Consider the following 19,892-nt stretch of genomic DNA (forward strand, 5'->3'; position numbering starts at 1 on the left):
AGGGCCTTTCTCCGTTGAGCTCAGTCTCAGTCTCTATTCCCTCCCCTCCCCTCCCCTCCCAGTCAACGATTCCAGGTCCTCTCCCCCCTCCCCCCCCCACGTGTCACGTTTCTGGAGTTTCCAATCTGAACATTGAAACTTCCTATGTCAACATTGGGACTGGGATCCTGTCACAGTGTAGTAACAGCTTCTAACCACTAGGGGTGCTGTGTCTCTACTGCCATCTTTTTTCTGAAAGCGTGATGTCCCTCCGCTGACTCCGGCCAATGCTGAGGGCAGCTTACTGCTGGCGTCAGCAGCAGGTACACCGCCCGGGGCAATACTTACATTGGGCTGGGGAAGGTGCTGTTTTATAACAGAGACTGTTACCTAGAGAGCTTGTCTGACTGTATTGCAGGAGTCTAACATGCTATAGACAGGACTTGCACGTAAATGTGTTGTAAGTAAATATAAAACATGGTATTGCATATGTTTTAAGAATATTGCAGTAACTGCCATGCTGTAGCCCTTTTAGATAAGAAGTGATTGGAGATGGCCTGTGTTTACTCTTATTCCTAATGTTCAATGTGCTGCTAATCATGTTGTGACGCATGGCTTTAAAGACAATATCAATGCAATATGTCAGGAGGCTAATAATCTTAAGTGAGATCAGATCTGATCAGGGTCTACATTCTTGAGTGTCATAATTAACACACACGTGATCTTAAATCATTTCCTCGTAGGGTAATGGAGATGGGTTTGTCTTTTCTTGTGCCATGTGGCACTAAATCCAGTGGCCTTCAAATCAGTGACCATATCCTTTTGGTCTCTAGAGGATGTTACACTGACTTGGTATTTAGGAACTAGTTCAGGAGGAAGAAGTGGATTCCACACTCTTATTACCCACATGGTGTGGTGACAGAATTGTATTCGATATGAACTCTCCAGTAGGTAAGGGGAGAAGGGAATGGGGGTTGATCAGTAAAGAACTTGAGAAAGCATTGACAAGAACCATATTGAGAGAGTGCTTCTGAGGCCTGGGAATAAGAATCTAGTTTGAGACAGTGCACAGAGTGCAGCTGTGGTCTCAATTCACTCAAAGGAGGAGACCCCAGTGAGCCCGATTCATCTGAGTGAAATCAGTGACTCTTTTGGTAATCATGTTGTGAATTTTGGATCCATTGATGCAATCAAAAAGGAACAGGATAGATAAATTGTATGAGGAATGTGTTCAGGTGACAGGTCAGGTATTGTAAGGAGCTCGCCTGAGCCTTGTATTACCTCCATCAATTTTACATGACATTTCTGAAACCGAGCAACAAGCTCTCATGGGGAAAGGAGCTTTGTGGTCCGTGATTAAGTCGTAGATTTTATCTGTAGATGAATAGAGTGGTGAGGCAAGATTATCGACTGCTGTCTATCAATTCATTGTGCTCTTTGCAGGGAGGGTTAGATGGCATCATGGGTATGGTAATGAAAAGCAAAATACTGCAGGTGCTGGAGATCTGAAATAAAAACAACATGCTGCAAAAACTCAGGTCTGGCAGGACCTGTGTGAAGAGAAACAGAGTTAACTGTTCGAGTCTAATATAACCCTTCGGAACTGGTTCAGAAGAAGGGTCATATTGGACTTGAGCGTTGACTCTGTTTCTTTCCATCATAAGTATGGTCTCAGATTGTCTGGTCGAGACATTTCTGCAAGAATTGTGGTGGGTTTTTCATTGCTAATCCTTGATGGATTCGTGCGGGAGGGTATACTGTACAGCGCGGGGGGTATACTGTACAGCAGTCACCTCACTCAGTGGGCTGGTCAGTGGGGTGTGATAGAGTTCCCCTGTGTGCAAGACTGTGCACAACAGAGGATCTTGAGTGTTAACTGGAAACATCCTTTGTCCTAAATGTCAGCTCACATTGATGCCTGAAGGTCCTGTCTTGGTAAACAAGAATGTTAGATTTTCATACAATTTTTTAGGACGAGGGTGGGGAAGCTATAGCCAGTGGAAGCTTTTAATCAGCCATAGTCACTCCGTGAAGTCAGTTTTGGGTAAGTTAAGTCAATGATTGATGGCCAGAGGCAGCGTTCCTTCAGGGTAAGACCCCATCTTTGGGATTGTATCTTTGTTCAGTATCTCCAGTAAATCCTCGCAGTTCAGAGACTGGGAGCTTCTCCCACTGAAGGCCCTAAGTGAGATGGAGAAAAGGTTGAATTATGTTTGGGTGCACACCTTATTGTGCTGCAGCCCCAACTCATTCCCATGAGCTTCTGTTTGTTACCAGTTACCAGCCTGCCCTGTGTTAGCACAACTCTGGGCACACTGTTTGGAGCACAGCTTCAGTGGGCAGAGAAAGCAGCTTCTTGTCCTGTAACCTCGAGTGCAGCCTCCCTGGGTACTATCCCAAACTTTTATGTCCCCATTGTCACAATTCACACACATCCCCCCCACCCCACTCCCACTTCCCAAAACTCTAGAAGCCTCTGCCTCAATCCTCAGACCTTTTATTCTGTCTTCCAACAAAATTTCTCCCTGATTAAATTTACCCTTGGGATGTTGTCCTCTGAGGGGCCCAGTGTTCCAAGTTGCTCTCCAGCCACCCAGTTGCTGTTGGTGGACAGAAAGAGCCCTAAAATCTAACAAAATCCTCACAAAGCCCTCTGAGCCTGCCTCCATTAGGCCAGACGGTCACTAACTTCATAATAGATAACAATGGTTACAATTATGAGCAATTTGAGACCTCAGGACATCCCAGCACTTTTCAGTCAATGAAGTAATTTTTGAAGCTCAGTTGTAATGTAGAAAAACACAGCAGCCAATCTGCACATTGTAAGGTCTGACAAACAAGAATGTTTGAGGGATGAATATTGGCCATAGCTTCCCTGCCCTTAACAACTAGTGCCATAAGGTCTCTCAGGTCCTCATGTGGGGGTGGGTAGGTTCTTGGTTATATTTTTAGCAAGTAGAATGCCGTACTTCAGGACCGGGAATGAGAAATTTCTTCACGGGAAATGTTGTGAATCTTTGGGATTCTCACCCCCGAGGGTTGTGAATGCTCCATTGTTGAATATATCTAAGGCTGAGATCGACAGGTTTTTGGGGCCTCGCGGAATCGAGGGATGCAGGGAGTGAGCGGGAAATTGGAGTTGAGAATCAGCTATGATTGTATTGAATGGCAGAGCAGGATTGACGGGCTGTATGGTCTACTCCTCTTTGTTATGTTCCTATGTTACTCTGCGTGTATAACCTGAGACAAATTAGGCAGTCCTCAAGAGGCGGGCAATACATGTGGAGGAGACTGAGAGCAGCACTATATAAGTAAACCTGATTTCTGCTGTCGGATGCAGTTTGTAGAGGACAGTGGCCAAAGGCGGGACATGTTAACCTGGAAATGATTGAGGGCACTGGATGTGACATTCAGCATTAAAAGTTTTTAAAAATTCATTTATAGGATATGAGAATCACTGGCTAGACCAGCATTTATTGCCCATCCCTAATTGCCCTTGAGAATGTGGTGGTGAGCTGCCTTTTTGAACCGCTGCAGTCCATATGGTGTAGGTACCCACAGTGCTGTTAGAGAGGGAGTTCCAGGATTTTTACCCAGCGACAGTGAAGGAACGGCGTTATATTTCCAAGTTAGGAGGGTGAGTGGCTTGGAGGGGAACTTCCAGGCGGTGATGTTCCCATGTGCCTGCTGCCCTTGCCCTTCTAGATGGTAGTGGTTGTGGGTTTGGAAGGTGCTGTTGAAGGAGCCTTGGTGAGTTCCTGCAGTGCATCTTGTTGATGGTACACACTGCTGCTATTGTGCGTTGGTGTGGAGGGAGTGAATGTTGGTGGAAGGGGTGTCAGTCAAGTGGGCTGCTTTGTCCTGGACGGTGTCAAGTGTCTTGAGTGTTGTTGGAGCTGCCCTCATCCAGGCAAGTGGAGAATATTTCCTTGCACTCCTGGCTTGTGCCCTGTAGATGGTGGACAGGCTTTGGGGAGTCAGGAGATGAGTTACTCGCCACAGGATTCCTAGCCTCTGACCTGCTCTTGTAGCCACAGTATTTATATGGCTAGTCTAGTTCAGTTTCTGGTCAATGGTAGCCCCCAGGATGTTGTTAGTGGGGGATTCAGCAATTGAATGTCAAGAGACGGTGGTTAGATTCTCTTGTTGGAGATGGTCATTGCCTGACACTTGTGTGACGTGAATGTTTCTTGCCACTTGTCAGCCCAAGCCTAGATATTGTCCAGGTCTTGCTGCATTTGGACATGGACTGCTTCAGTATCTGAGGGGTTGTGAATGGTGCTGTACATTGTGCAATCATCAGTGAACATCCCCACTCATGATGGAAGGAAGGTCATTGATGAAGAAGCTGAAGATGGGTGGGCCAAGGACACTACCCTGAGGAACTCCTGCAGTAATGTCCTGGAACTGAGGTGACTGATCTCCAACAACCACAACCATCTTCCTTTGTGCTAGGTATGACTCCAACTAGCAGAGAGTTTTCCCCCTGATTCCCATTGACTCCAGTTTTGCTAGGGCTCCTTGATGCCACACTTGGTCAAATGCTGCCTTGATGTCAAAAGCAGTCACCCTCACCTCACCTCTGGAATTCAGCTCTTTTGTCCATGTTCGAATCAAGGCTGTAATAAGGTCGGCAGCTGAGTGAACCTGGCGGGTCTCAAACTGAGTGTCAGTGAGCAGGTTATTGCAAAGCAAGTGCCGCTTGATAGCACTATTGATGACCCCTTCCATCACTTTACTGATGATCGAGAGTAGACTGATAGTGCAGTAATTGGCCGGGTTGGATTTGTCCAGCTTTTTGTGTACAGGACGTACCTGGGCAATTTTTCACATTGCTGGGTCAATGCCAGTGTAGTAGCTGTACTGGAACAGCTTATCTAGGGGTGTGGCAAGTTCTGGAGCACAAGTCTTCAGTGGTATTGCCGGAATGTTGTCAGGGCCCATTGCCTTTGTAGCATCCAGTGCCTTCAGCCGTTTCTTGATGAAATGTGAACTGAATCGAATTGGCTAAACACTAGCATCTATGATGCTGGGGACCTCTGGAGGAGGCCAAGATGGATCATCCACTTGGCGCTTCTGGCTGAAGATTGTTGCGAATGCTTCAGCCTTACCTTTTGCACTGATGTGCTGGGCTCCTCCATCATTGAGGATGGGGATATCTGTGGAGCCACCTCCTCCAGTGAGTTGTTTAGTTGTCCTCCACCCTTCATAGCTGAATGTGGTGGGACTGCAGAGCTTAGAACTGATCTGTTGGTTGTGGGATCGTTTAGCTCTGCCTATCACTTGCTGCTTATGCTGTTTATGCAAGTAGTCCTGTGTTATAACTTCACCAGGTTGACACTTTGTTTTTAGGTATGTCTGATGCTGCTCCTGGCATGCCTTCCGCTCTTCATTGAACCAGGTTTGATCCCCTGGCTTGGTGGTATTGGTACAAGTGGGGGATATGCTGGGCCATGAGGTTACAGATTGTGGTTGAGTACAATTCTGCTGCTGATGGCCCACAGCGCCTCATGTTTGCACAGTCTCGAGTTGCTAGATCCCTTTTAGCATGATGGTAGCGTCACACAACACTTTTTGTAGGGTATCCTCAATGTGAAGACAGGACTTTGTCTCCACAAGGACTGTGCAGTGATCACTCCTTCCGATACTGTCATGGACAGATGCATCTGCGGCAGGCAGGTAGATGAGGATGAGGTCAAGTATGTTTTTCCCTCTTGTTGGTTCCCTCACCACCTGACGTAGGCCCAATCTAGCAGCCATGTCCTTTAGGCCTCGGCCAGCTCGGTCTGTGGTGGTGCTACCGAGCCAGTCTTGGTGATGGACATTGAAGCCCCCCACCCAGAGCACATTCTGCACCCTTGCCACCCGCAGTGCTTCCTCCAAGTGGTGTTCAACATGGAACAGTACTGATTCATCAGCTGAGGGGATTAGGGGTGAGGTATGTGGTAATCAGCAGGAGGTTTCCTTGCCCATGTTTGACCTGATGCCAGGAAACTTCATGGGGGCTGGAGTCAATGTTGAGGACTCACAGGGAAACTCCCTCCCGACTGTATGCCACTGTGCCACGCCTGCTGGTCTGACCTTCCGGTAGGACAGGATGTACCCAGGGATGATGATGGTGATGTCTGGGACATGATCTGTAGATATGATTCCGTGAATACGACTTTGCTCAGCTGTTGCTTGACTAGTCTGTGTGGCAGCTCTCCCAATTTTGGCACAAACCCCCAGATGTTAGTGAGGAGGACTTGGCAGGGTCAACAAGGCTGGGTTTGCCAATGTTGTTTCAGGTGCCTGGGCCGATGCCGGGTGGTCTGTCTGGTTTCATTCCTTTTTATTGGCTTTTTAGCAGTTTCATACAACTGAATGGCTTGCTAGGCTGTTTCAGAGGACATTTAAGAGTCAACCACATTATTGTGGATCTGGAGTCACATGTAGGCCAGACTAGGTAAGGACGGCAGATTTCCTTCCCTGAAGGACATTAGTGAACCGGGTGAGTTTTTACAACAATCGACAATGGGTTTCAAGGTCATCATTAGACTTTTAATTCCAGATTTTGAAAATCGAAGCATGTTCCATACAGATGTGGAGCAAATTACAGATGCACCTCATTTAAAATTTGCTGTGAGGTATATGGCCCTCCATACAATTTCCAAAGCCAGATTTGGCCCTCCGGCCACAAGGCTTGCCCACCTCTGCTTTAGGACCATTCTGCGTGGACATGGAAAGCTGACTTTTCACGTTTATTATCGTAGAGCAATAATGAAGCAAAACTTGTGCGAAACAAATCTGTCATTATTTGGAACTTCATTCCAATTACAGATTAACCGATATATTATTTTATCAATTTTTAGATTCTCTGTGCAGTCTTTCCCTTTAGAATTAGTATGTTGGTAGCAACTTCCTGTCATTGGAATGTAAATAGAATTCTAAGTTTAATATCTTTTTATTCAATAATCTCATGGTGAGAATTATAGTCATTCCATTTCTGTGACAGATCAGATGACTAACTGCATGATTCCAATTTCTGGGGCCCCATTTTAATTCTTAAGTGAATGGTTTGAAATGGGCTAAAATCAGGCCAGTTATGTCTGCTGTCCTCATATTGGGGAAATTCAGTTGTTGTCTTCCTCAGTATGGATGAGAATTAATTATGGAAAATGCTTTCACTTTCTTTCCCAGGCAGTGCAGTTCACAACATCACTGGCTTTTGTTTGGGAGGTATTTGTGAGACTTTTTTATGGTAGCCATAAGTTAGCAAGATAAAGCTCCAGTGTGTGTGTGTGACTGCGACCTATACTTTTACTGATAAAGGAATGAGTTATAAGTTTTAAAAAGTTATTAAAATGACCTCTTTTCCTTCTTTGTTTTCCAAAATTCCATCAGCTTTGAGTTAAAGGTCACATTGACTGAGCTGTACATGTTCATGTTGATTCTAGCCTTGGAACTCTGATTTGTTACTTGGCTCCGTCTTTATGGATGAGCAAAAATAGGCCAAATGGCCCCCTTCATGTGTGTTGACCTTCTGGTTCCAAGCTGCGTCTGTCTGAATGCTTCATGAAAGATTGCCTCTGTTGTCAACATTAAGAACCTATTAGGTACAGATACTGTTTCGGCAGAGTATCTTACACACTAACTGATTTCCTTTTTCTGTTCCCAGATTTTTGATCTAATTTAAGAACACAATGGTGAGTGACTGAGATTTTAATTGCACATAAACTTAAATTTGACTTTATCAGGAGAGTATATTTCGGTATTCAAACTAATTAGTTTTTTATCCTTTCATGGGTTGTTTACATCGCTGGCAAGACCAGCATTTGTTCCCCATCCTTAATTGCCCTCAAACTGAGTGGTTTGCCAGGCCATTTCAGAGGGCAGTTAAGAGTCAACCACATTGCTGTGGGCCTGGAGTCACATGTAGGCCAGACCAGGTAAGGATGGCAGATTTCCTTCCCTAAAGGACATTAGCGAAATGGGATTTTACAACAATTAATCGTCACAATTACGGAGAGTAGAATTTTTAATTGAATTTAAATTCCACCAGCTGGCGTGGTGAGAGTTGAACCCATGTCCCCAGAGCATTAGCCTGGGCCCCTGGATTACTAGTCCAGTGACATTAGCGCTGCTCCACCGTCTCTCCAATGTGGTCACACCAGTTAGAGTAGAAGCTGAGTGGTCAAAGGAGCTCAAAGACTTAAAGTAAAACTGCAAACTGAAAATACAACTGGCACATGTTCCAGAAATTGGTACCAGTATCGTTCGTATTGAGACCATTAGTTGCTGCATATTGAAACCAATCTGCTTTGGGATGTGGGTTTTTGGCCGTTATTCCTCACATACCAAGTTGCTTTACCAGCACGCTGATGTAATCAGCTATCTGGAGAGCAGAGTTTTCCTACATGGAAGGAAGGTAATTCCCCAGCTGAATGTGATCTGGAAGCAGGGTGCCTCAACATTGGTGAGGAAGAGGAGAAAACGATAGCAGGGGTGGAAAGGGGAGTCGTCATCTTGTTGAAAATATGATGAAATGTAAAGTGTAAAAAACCTATTGGTTTTGTTTGCCTTTGCAGTCTCGAAGATATGACTCGCGAACGACCATTTTCTCGCCAGAAGGTGAGGTTCTGTGAATGACGGCCTTCTATAAAATGAAGGGTCTAACTGTCTCACTGGTACGTATTGTATTGTTGCTGTTCAACTGTGTGTTTCATTCAAATACAAACTTTTCTTTTAATGAAATAACAGGGCGGCTCTACCAGGTGGAATATGCCATGGAAGCCATTGGCCATGCCGGGACCTGCCTGGGGATCTTAGCAAATGATGGCGTCCTGTTGGCTGCAGAGAGACGCAACATACACAAGCTACTGGATGAAGTTTTCTTTTCTGAAAAAATATATAAACTAAACGAGTACGTATAACATAGATACAAACTAGGGCTCTCCTGTTTAAGACTGAGATGAGTAGGAATTTTTTTTCTCTCAGCTTCATTAGCCTGTGGAACTCTCTTCTCCAGAGTCTAGTTGAGGCTGGGTTATTGACTATATTTAAGGCTGAGTTAGATTTTTGATCGACAAGGGAGTCAAAGGTTATGGGGGGGCAGGCAGGAAAATGGAGTTGAGGCCACAATCAGATCAGCCATGATCTTATCAAGCGGTGGAGCAACCTTGAGGGGGTGAATGGTCTACTCCTCCTCCTAATCCTCGTGTTAATAACGAATCTGTTGGCTTGTATCGCACCAACCTGAGTTAACATTAGCAATAATCTTTTGAGTTAGGTAAACTTGATTTGTATTCCCTTGAGTTTAGAAGACTGAGGAGTGAAGTGATCAAAGTGTTTAAGATGGTAGAGGGTTTTGATAAAGAGAAGCTATATTCTCTGGTGGGGGAACCCACAACTAGAGGACATAATCTTAAAATAGGAGACCGTTCAGGAGGGGAATCAAGAAGGAAAAAGATTTGAAACACGGATCATCTGTGATCTAATTGAATGATGCAGCAGCTGAATGACCTTCTCTTCCTATGTTCTGTGCAGCAAGCAGCCACGAGAGGGGGTTAGTTGCCTGTGGTTGTAGTGTCCTCACAGAACTTTTGTGTTTTATTTAAATAATTTGCCGAGAGTTAATTTTAACAGAAGATTACCACTAGTGATGGAATTTTCTATATTGTTATTTTAATACTGTCAGTTTTACTTGTATATGTAAATGTTTGTCTGTTAAATACTAATACTGAAAGCATCATGTAAAGATATAAACTGACTCGACTATTTTTTGTAAAATCTGTCTCCCAGCGATATGGCTTGTAGCGTCGCAGGAATAACATCTGATGCCAATGTTCTTACGAATGAGCTGCGACTGATTGCCCAGAGGTAAGATTAACCGTTAGTTTTGAATGAGCTTTCCTCTGAAATAGTCTTCCCTCCACGTTCTAACTTCGTTTATAGCAGTTCATCTCAGAACGTTATAACTGCTCCTTGCAGCCTGTTAACACCTGTAGTGGACACCTGGGTGCTCATGGATGCATCCACCAGTTTAAAAAGTCACAGCACTGTCTCAGCCAAAGCGCCTACAATCCCTCCCATCCAAATCCCATACCATCCTGGGGTTACCATTGACCAGAAACTGAACTGGACCAGCCACATAAATACTGTGGCTACAAGAGCAGGTCAGAGGCTAGGAATCTTGTGGTGAGTAACTCACTTCCTGACTCCCCAAAGCCTGTCCACCATCTACAAGGCACAAGTCAGGAATGTGATGGAACACTCTCTCCTTGTCTGGATGAGGGCAGCTCCAACAGCAAAATGTTTTAGTTGACGGGCAATATGATCGGCGCAAGCTTGGAGGGCCGAAGGGCCTGTTCCTGTGCTGTACTTTTCTTTGTTCACTCAAGAAGCTTGACACCATCCAGGACAAAGCAGCCTACTTGATTGACACCCCATCCACAAACATTCGCTTCCTCCACCACCAACGAACAGTGGCAGCAGTGTGTACCATCTACAAGATGCACTGCAGACGCTCATCAAGGCTCCTTAGACAGCACCTTCCAAACTCACAGCCGCTACCATCTAGAAGGACAAGGGCAGCAGACACATGGGAACACCACCACCTGGAAGTTCCCTTTCAAGCCACTCACCATCCCAACTTGGAAATATATCACCATTCCTTCACTGTCACTGGGTCAAAATGCTGGAACTGCCTCCCTAACAGCACTATGGGTGTACCTATACCACTTGGACTGCAGCGGTTCAAGAAGGCAGCTCACCACCACCTTCTCGAGGGCAATTAGGGATGGGCAATAAATGCTGGCCTAGCCAGCGAAGCCCACATCCCATAAATGAATTTTTAAAATTCTTGACTTTGCATTCATTCATGGGATGTGGACATCGCTGGCAAGGCCAGTATTTATTGCCATTCTTATACAACTTTAGTGGCTTGCTAGGCCTTTTTAGAGAGAAGTTAAGATTCAACCACATTGTTGTGGGCATGGAGTAACCCACAGGCCAGACCAGCAGATTTTCTTCCCTAAAGGACAGTGGTGAGCCAGATGGATTTTTATGACAACCTGGTAGTTTCATGGTTACCATTACTGAGACTAGCATTTATTTCAGATTTATTTAATTAACAATGCAGTTTCCCCCAGATGCCATGGCGGGATTTGAACTCACGTCTCTGGAACATTAGTCCAGGCCTTGGGATTACTAAACCAGTAACATAACCGCTCTGCTATCCCCCACCTCAGACTTGGAAATCTATCACCATCGATTTATCATCGCTGTGTCAAAATCTTGGAACTCCCACCCTACCATTGTGGGAGCATGTTCACAACTCGAACTGCACCAGTTCAAAAAGTTGGCTCACCACTGCCTTTTCAAGGGGTGAATAGTGATGGGTAATAAATGCCAGTCTTGCCAACAATGCCCATGTCCAGAAAATGAATAAACAAAAAAGTTCAGTGTGCTATGCACTGACAGTGAGAGACCATTCTTTCTAATGTGACCTGAACTAGTTTTAATGTCCTGGAGGTGAGAATGCACCACCATGAACCTGTGGTTTTATAGTTTTATATCAAGTATGCAGAAGTGTCTTTCCCTTTAAGAAAGAACTTGTCAATTAATACATTTAAATGCATTGGGGGAACATTTCAGCTGTTTGCACTTTATTGCAGGAGTGTAAGTGTTTTCTTTATGCACACTCAGCAAACTAAATAATGAAGAGTGTCCAGATTGCAATAATGGTTTCCTTGTATATTCACAGGTATCTCCTTCAGTACCAGGAACCAATCCCATGTGAGCAGTTGGTCACAACACTCTGTGATATCAAGCAGGCTTACACACAGTTCGGAGGTAAGGCAGCATAAAGCACTTTTAAAGCAAATGTGTGAATGCTAATGTGACCATAAAATTTAAAATTGTATGATATCTCCATGACAACATGGACCTTATCCAGGTAGAAATCCGATGAACTATCTCCTAAATCCCCAACTCCATTCCAGCCTGAAATTAATTAGACAGTTTAAGGTATAACCGTTTACAAAACATGATATTCCCGACTCTTCCTTGTGGAACTTGGGGACAGAACAGTCTATACACAGCTGCCCTGGTCATTGTTTATAGGTGTGAATATTTTGCACCTTCTTCCCAGTAAGACAAACCCACCCCCCACCTTAACTTTTAACAAGCAAGTCACCCAAACTTCTTGTAGGGCAGAATTCAGAACAGGTCACATGACCCCCCCTTCATTCCTGTCTTTTACCCTTTGTTAAAGAGACAGTTCCACAACATAACAATCTTACAAACTTCACACTTGTAACAATTATATCTGATCTGTATCTTAACTTCATCTTACATGCTTTAGGTCTGTAATCCTGAATAGCCTTACCTAACAAAAACCTAACAGAAACCTATCAGTCACAGTTTAAAATTTTCAATTGACCTAGCCTGAACAGCTGTTTGGAGGAAAGAGTGGGGGAGAGGGTTCCATGTTTTCACCCCCCCCACCACCCCACTTTATGTGAAGGAGTGTTTCCTGATGTTACCCCAGAACAATCTAGCTCTAATTTGTGGTTTTTCACCTGGGTGCAGCAGAGATGGGGGCAAGTCACAGCTTGGTGGGGCACCTATGTTATTTCTAAAACAGATCGGCCTGGTGGCTGCCCCTCATCCAAAAAATGTATGGTTTTATTTCAAAGAAAAGAGAAGTAAAGGAATCAATTAACTTGTTAAATTACTTACAAACTGGTTGCAGGCTGCTGTATTATCAGATGAACTTAACTATCCATCACTGATCTGCTTTTAGAAGTGACTGCCTATGGGGGAGAACTGTTCCCTGGTGCATTCCCCATGACAATACCTTGACCAATTAGAATCCACTTGTCTTTTTGAATTGAAACAAAAGCTTCCCTGGTGTATTTCCCATGGCAACGCCACGAGCCAATCAGAGTCCACGAGCCAATCAGAGTCCACTTGCCAACCTTTTCTCATGCAGTATGAATTGTTGTTCCCTTTGAAATTCGGTTTTCTTACACTCATCAGGACAGATGCAAGACAAAAAGCTTCAGCAGCATGTCTGTCTTTTTTCAGCAATACTCAAGTGACTATTGGTGAATAATTCTGTTTGGTCGGTTACAAAGTAGTCTGACCTGACCAATACGAATTATCCTTTGAAACGTTGTGGAGACAGTGGAAATATTGAGCAGAATTTAATTCCATCCCTGGGATCGGATTGGGAGGCAGCATGCGGTGGGGAGGGTGGCATGGAATCAGGAGGGGAGGCCGGAGGTGGACAGCAGTATATCCCTCTAAGCTGCTCAGCCGCACAATAATCCATCAGGCATCGCGTACTTAATTATTACAGCCAGGCAAATTCTGATGGCTAAATGAGGTTTGCTGCCATTCTAGCCCACGAGCAAAAACCTGGTATACTCCTCCATGACGGGAATTTAACAGACGAGAACCAAGCCTGACATGATTAGTCAGGTGGAAATAACAGCCAAAATTCACTTTTCAGTTCCTGGAGCCCGAAGCTATGTTAGCACTTGTCTTTCCTGCAGCCTACTTGAAGCTCCCCTCACTCCTTTGCTTCCTTCCTTCCTCTCGAAAACCCTCTTTGAAGCCCTCGCTCACAGTGAGGGTTTGAGAGAGGGAAGCAGGAGGGAGGTGGCAAGGAGGAGGGTCGAGAAGGGAAACAGTGAGTCAGGAGGTAAGTTGAAAGAGTTAATTAAAAGTAAGAGGATTTTTGGGCCAGTTAATACAACTGATCTAGTCATTCTGCTGCAGCTGGTTTTGTAGGAAGATTAATCCCAAAGACTCAACACAAAGGTATTTCTAAGGAGTTTGTGAAAAGCTTTGGATTACTAGCCCTGATTTCCAAATAATAATGCAAAAGATCTTGTGAGGTTTTTTCATGGAAGAAATTAAACTGCACACTTCCAAAAACTACCTCTCCCCAATTCACTTCTGGCTGCATTGTGTGATACGGTCACTTTAAAAATGGTCAACCGGTTTATTACTTCACAACTCATAAATCTATGATTCATTAACACAAAAAAAGCTTTAGGTGGAATAAATGCCGCTGGTTCCTTAAAACCTACCTCAACAGTTATTCTCCCTCCTAGGATTCCATTCTCTCTTCACCAGTTGCCAGATGTAATTTCTCCCTTTAATATTCACACAATTTACTGGGACATTTCTCCCTCCGACCCTCACCCCCCTGTTCACAAGAGCCAACCTCTCTCTAAATTCACAGCTACACTTTTACCTCCGCCTGACTGTTTGTCGATGTGAAGAAATTACTGAGCTGTTTTCCTCACTATTCATGGCAGTTTTAAGTAAAGAAAACACTCAAGTTGGAAAAAAAGAGTTGTCTTTTCCACATTTTCTATCAGTTTAAAAGGCAAAAGCTCCTTGGCTCTTTCTATTTTGAGCTTATCAAATTGAATCAAAAGGTTCTTGTCATGAATCATTGCTACCAATTCAACTTTTCTTCTGTGAAATTACTAAAATACAAGCTAGAATATAAAAACTAACAAATGCCTCTCTCGTGTACGGTGGTGTAGTGATTCTGAAGTGTGGTAATTTGTGGACTGGCATGTTACTGTCAGAGTGGTTGGGATAGCATTCTTTCTCCTTCTTCCAAAACTTTGGTAGCTTTTTAAAAATATATTACAGGTTTTTTGTTTCTGCCGTTGGCGTACATCTGCACATTACCTGGATTTAGTGCCCATAACAACATTCATTCCGTGCATGGATGGAAAAAGTTAGAAGGAGCATTGGTGGAGAGCCTGTCGCCTTTCTGACTCTTTCCTAACCCCCCCATGTCCCATTTAAGTCAAGGATGGGAAAGGTCAAGGACGGCCTTCCTGCCCGCATACCAAGTGAGGCCCTTAGGTGGTCAATTAAGGGCCTCACCCCACTGCCCCTGTTATGGGGGTTGTATGCCACGTGAGGAGGTTGCCAGGTATACACTGGTGGCCTCCTGTTGGAGTGGGAGGGTGCTTCCCATTCGAGCACCCTGCGGTTCCACAGAGGGCCGCCCCTGCCAAAAGACCCCACCCCCTCCTCCCCATCTCCCATCCTCCACAACAACTTTTCTCCCCTCCTTCCCCCCACCACCCCAACACATGCACAAATGCACAGACCTGTCGCCAGCAAACCCCACCCACTCACCCTGTCTTCCAGGGCCTGCTGCACCACTCCTGGAAGCACTGCTGGAACTAAACAGCTACTGGCCTCTCAGAGCTGGCTCTTTGTCCTCAAAGGCCCAGGAAGCCTGGCGATAGGCAGCAGACTGCCTTACTGCCACCTAATCCCATTGGAACTTAACATCAGCGAGTATGGGGCCTGATTCCTTCCTGTCTGTATGATGTTGCTTTGTGCAGGGTGACTGTCACATTTGCCTACCTAATCGCTGTAGTTCAGAATAATTTGCTCTACGTGAAGTTCTTTGAGAGACACGATAAATTGCTGAATAACTGCATGGTTTTTTTTATAACATAAGCTGTTTAAATTTTCTATACCGTCCTCTCATGGCAATCTGACAGGAAAACGTCCTTTTGGTGTTTCACTGCTCTACATGGGATGGGATAAGCACTATGGCTATCAGCTATATCAGAGTGACCCCAGCGGAAACTACGGAGGGTGGAAAGCCACATGCATCGGGAATAACAGTGCTGTAAGTATCTTAACTAAAGGGCTGCAGTGACTTTGTAAAGAGAGACGTAACTGGTGCATTGATACATTGGTTTGATCTTTTACTGAGGTATGATGTTATCCTGATGTTTCTAATGCAAAGCATGGAAGAATTGATTTATGGAGATGAATACAGTGAATATTTCTAAACAAAGCTATTGGGTTTTCAGTGGGATACAAGATTTCAGACTGGTTCTAGCACTCTGAACTTGAGATTTCAATGGTTTAAGGTCCCTTATTCTGGACGAGGACATTTGGCCCAAGGAGAATGTGAATTAGGCATGCCGGCGTTCTGGAGTCAGCAATTGGCTTTACCTACGCTGCAAAAGTAAAATACTGCGGATGCTGGAAACCTGAAAAAGAACAGGAAATGCTGGAAATACTCAGGTCTGGCAACGTCTACGGAGGGAGAAGTAGACTTAACGTTTCAGTCTACGATAGATCAGAAAGCTGAAATGTTAACTCTTTCTCTCTCCACAGAGGCTGCCAGTTGCTGAAAGTTAACTGGGGACTGTAATCAGCAAATCCTCTAACAGTGTCATGCATTTGCAATTTTTGGTTCTTGTTTGATTGGCTAAGCCAATGCAATGGTACAAAAAGGTGATAAAAGATCCATCACATCCATCTGTGGTTGCCCTATTCAATAAATGGTGCATCTCAGTCAAAGCCCCCGCCCTCCCCTTCCTAACCTCTAATATTGATAACTCCTGAGGTGAATAAAATAATTTTTGGCCGATTCAGGAGAATCTCTGAAGTGACTGCACAATTTCCTCAGGCAGCCAAGTTACTCATTTTGCTCCAGTAGATGGATTAAGCTTAAGGTTGTACCTGTAATTTCCCTGTGCCTTAGAAACCCATTTCAAATTGAATCTTGCAACAGAACTCTGCTGTCTGCACTCACCTGTCACTGCTGTCCTTGCTGATCCAATATTAGTAGTGCACCCCTCTCTCTCTACTATTGGTGACTGTTTAGGCCCCACCCTTTGAGATTTTCTCCCTAAACCTCTCTGCCTCCCCACCTTCTCCTCAAAACCCTCTTTGATATAACTTGGCCAGTCCATCTAATATTGCCACCTTAGTCTTGTCGCTCATTTTGTCTGGTTTGCTTATCTGCGACGCACTGGGACTTTTCTTTCAGTTAAAAGGTGCTCTATAAATGCAAGTTGCTGTCAAATACTTGGGTTCAGTGCCCTGGGATAGGAGAAGAGGGCCAGTTAAGGTTACAGCTCTTGGTAACGATCCAATGACCACTGCTGGAAAGTTTCACCTCTGGGTGACTGCAGCTCTGTGTTGTGCTGCTGTCTGTCCGAGTTCCTGTAAGGAATGATCATTTGTGGAAGCGTGCGCAGTGCCAGAAGCAGTATAGCTGCCAACCAGCTTCCATCACCACCATAGTTAACTGGGAGAGTGATCAGAGTTAAACATGGAGAATTATGACACATTATCAGCAATAGCATATAGTTATAGAGCTCCTTTAATGTGTTAAAACATCCCATGGCACCTCACAGGAACAAAGTTAAAGGATCAATATTCCCAATAAAACAATCCTTGTACACATTGTCTCCTGGTTCATATTCAAGTGCAGGATACACTATACTTTAAGTGTCAGTCATAGCTCAGTGGGTAGCACACTCATCTTGGAGTTAGCAGGTTGTGGGTTCAAGTTGCGCTCCAGAGACTTGAGCACAAAATCTAGGCTGACTGTAGTACTGAGGGAGCGCTGCACTGTTTGAAGTGCAGTTTTCGGATGAGACATTAAAGAGAGGCCTCATCTGCTCACTAAGGCGAACGTCAAACGTTCCTATGAGGAGAGCTGTTATCCATAGTGTCCTGCTCAAGCTTTATCCCTCAATTGCATCACAAAACAGATGATCTAGTCATTATCGTGTTGCTGTTTGTGGGAGTTTGCTGTGTGTAAATTGGCTGCTGCATTTCCTACATTACAACAGCGACTATAGTTCAAAATTGGCTTCAGGATGTCTGGCGGTTGTGAAAGGTGCTACATCAGTGCATTTTTATTTTCATTGGGCAGCTGGTTGGAAAGTACTTTGCTCGAGTGATTGTTGATGAACTGGTTTGAGCTATTGGACGATGTGGTTGGTGATACCTTGAAACCAATAATTGAATTTGTTAATCTGGTCCAACTAATATTACAGGCTGCAGTATCAATGCTGAAACAAGACTTCAAAGAAGGAGATATGACTTTGGTGTCGGCCCTTGCATTAGCAGTTAAAGTGTTGAATAAGACCATGGATGTTAGTAAACTATCAGCTGAAAAGGGTAAGAGGACTTTGTGTTATAAGCTTTTATCCAGGTTTTGTTTTAGCACACAAGCCATAATTGAAAGGCCATATTCACAAATGTTATCAAATATTAATTTCTTAATATCAAAGCCTCATTATATTCCTAGTTTTATTTTGAGTTTAAAATATTTATATATAAAATAATTATATAATGTCTTAAGATATTATCAGGGGAATTGGAACAAAACCTTATTTAATGATACCTGTGTCTACTATCAACCATCTTGTGTGGTAAGAAATCTAGTAGTTGCTGATTCAGTTCCTGTTATGTGCTGAATTATTTGCCTTAACCATAAGAACATAAGCAAAAAGAACAGGAGTGGGAATTAGGCTATTCGGCCTCTCGAGCCTGCTTCGCCACTCAGAAAGATCCCGGCTGATCTGATTGTGGCCTTGACTCCGCTTTCCTGTCTGCCCCCCACATAACGCTCGACTTCCTCGTCAATCATAAATCTGTCTAATTCGGCCTTGGATAACTACAATGATCCAGCCTCCACTGTTCCCTGGGGGAAGAGAATTCCAAAGATTAATGACTCCCTAAGAAAAGATATTCCTCCTCACCTCGATCTTAAATGACCGAGGGTGGTAGGTGGTTTGCTCAGTGCAGTTGGCTGGCCCCAACCCGCAGAGGTGAAGGGCCATTCTGGGCTCCCAGTCTCTAATGACCAGCCACTCTCTCCTGTTGGAAATATGAATGTCCAGTGAGGACAGGGTGAAGCTCAACCATGTGCCTGCTGCCTGTAGTTGGATAAACTGTGCAGTCCAGGGTACATGGAGAATGACAACTTGATTGAGGTATCAGGGTTCATTAAATGTTTTAATGTAATTCTGTTTGCCTTGAAGAATGATTGGAGGACAATTTCTCTCTCCAACTGTGCAGAAATTCCAAATGATACCAGCTAATTATACTGAAACCTAATGCCTGTTTTAATGCGAATGTTATTGCTGCCTGCCTAAATTAGTCTTGCATTGTATTCCCATAATATTCATCTTTTCGGAGTTGCATTCAAATAGTCCTCCCAGTGAAATCCACAGCACTATCCAGCTGTTTCAGGCACTACTTAGACGGATGAGTGCTGTTTGGTCCAGCCTTGGCCTACAATGTGCCTGCTGTAAAATTGTATTGATCCACCAGATAACTGGAACAGCTTGAAGACGTTTCTTCATTTATTTAACCTTATTCTTTTGGATCAAGCCCCTTGCAACATATTGTGAGAGCGTTGAAATCGAAATAACTTCTAAAATTTGAAACGTTTGACTTTGCGCTTGCAGTGGAAATTGCGACACTGACCAGAGAAAACGGGAAAACACGCATCAAGGTTCTGAAGCAGAAGGAAGTGGAGGCTTTGATTAAGCAGCATGAGGAAGAAGAAGCAAAATCTGAGCGTGAGAAAAAAGAGAAGGAGCAAAAGGAGAAGGAGAAATAGCGCTGCAAATTGATTGAAGGCCCAGGTTCGCGTTTGAGCAAAGATAGAAGTTTATTGGAAATCCAAGTGACTGCAGGTTCTCCAGTATCGAGTTGGCTAAGCCAGACACCACCCAACCTTCCGCACGCCAATTGTATATGCACTAGGAATTGCCAGATTGGTTTTTAAAATAAAGAATAAAGGCAAAAAAAAAAGTTTTCTGATATTTATTTTACGCAAACCGTTAGCAATTTGAAGACACAAGTGATCAACTAGACCCTGTACGGCAAGAGCCATATTACGTGATCAATGTTAGAGTTCGGCATTTGGCAGTTTGATACTCTGAGCTGGGCTGGTGCTGATTGTGGGGCGGGGGGAATTAACGAGAACTTTGAGAGTGGGCAGTGCCACTGCCCCAAAAAAAAGGCCAAGGGTGAGAATTTCTGCTGATCTAGCAGAAATAGTAAGTGATTGTCAGACTTGCCGTTCTCAACACTTTGCGTTGTAGGAGTAAACGGCTGTTTTGTAG

At 44.2% G+C, this 19,892-nt stretch overlaps 1 protein-coding gene across 2 annotated transcripts; it reads left to right on the top strand.

The window, feature by feature from the left end:
• On the top strand, positions 1–19,578 carry psma4 (proteasome 20S subunit alpha 4). 2 transcript variants are annotated; one of them, XM_078532538.1, is made up of 9 exons: positions 1–302; positions 7,637–7,664; positions 8,547–8,589; positions 8,719–8,881; positions 9,760–9,837; positions 11,723–11,811; positions 15,507–15,637; positions 17,811–17,934; positions 19,230–19,578. In XM_078532538.1, the coding sequence occupies exons 2-9, from the start codon at positions 7,662–7,664 to the stop codon at positions 19,382–19,384; spliced, it is 786 nt and encodes a 261-aa protein (XP_078388664.1). In that variant the 5' UTR covers positions 1–302; positions 7,637–7,661; the 3' UTR covers positions 19,385–19,578. The 2 variants fall into 2 exon arrangements, with proteins under 2 accessions (XP_078388664.1, XP_078388665.1); XM_078532539.1 differs by lacking the exon at positions 1–302 and adding an exon at positions 7,004–7,197.
• The last annotated feature ends 314 nt before the right edge of the window (positions 19,579–19,892 follow it).

The sequence above is a fragment of the Cetorhinus maximus genome, chromosome 30, assembly GCF_964194155.1.
Source record: "Cetorhinus maximus chromosome 30, sCetMax3.hap1.1, whole genome shotgun sequence".
NCBI classification, from domain to species: Eukaryota; Metazoa; Chordata; class Chondrichthyes; order Lamniformes; family Cetorhinidae; genus Cetorhinus; species Cetorhinus maximus.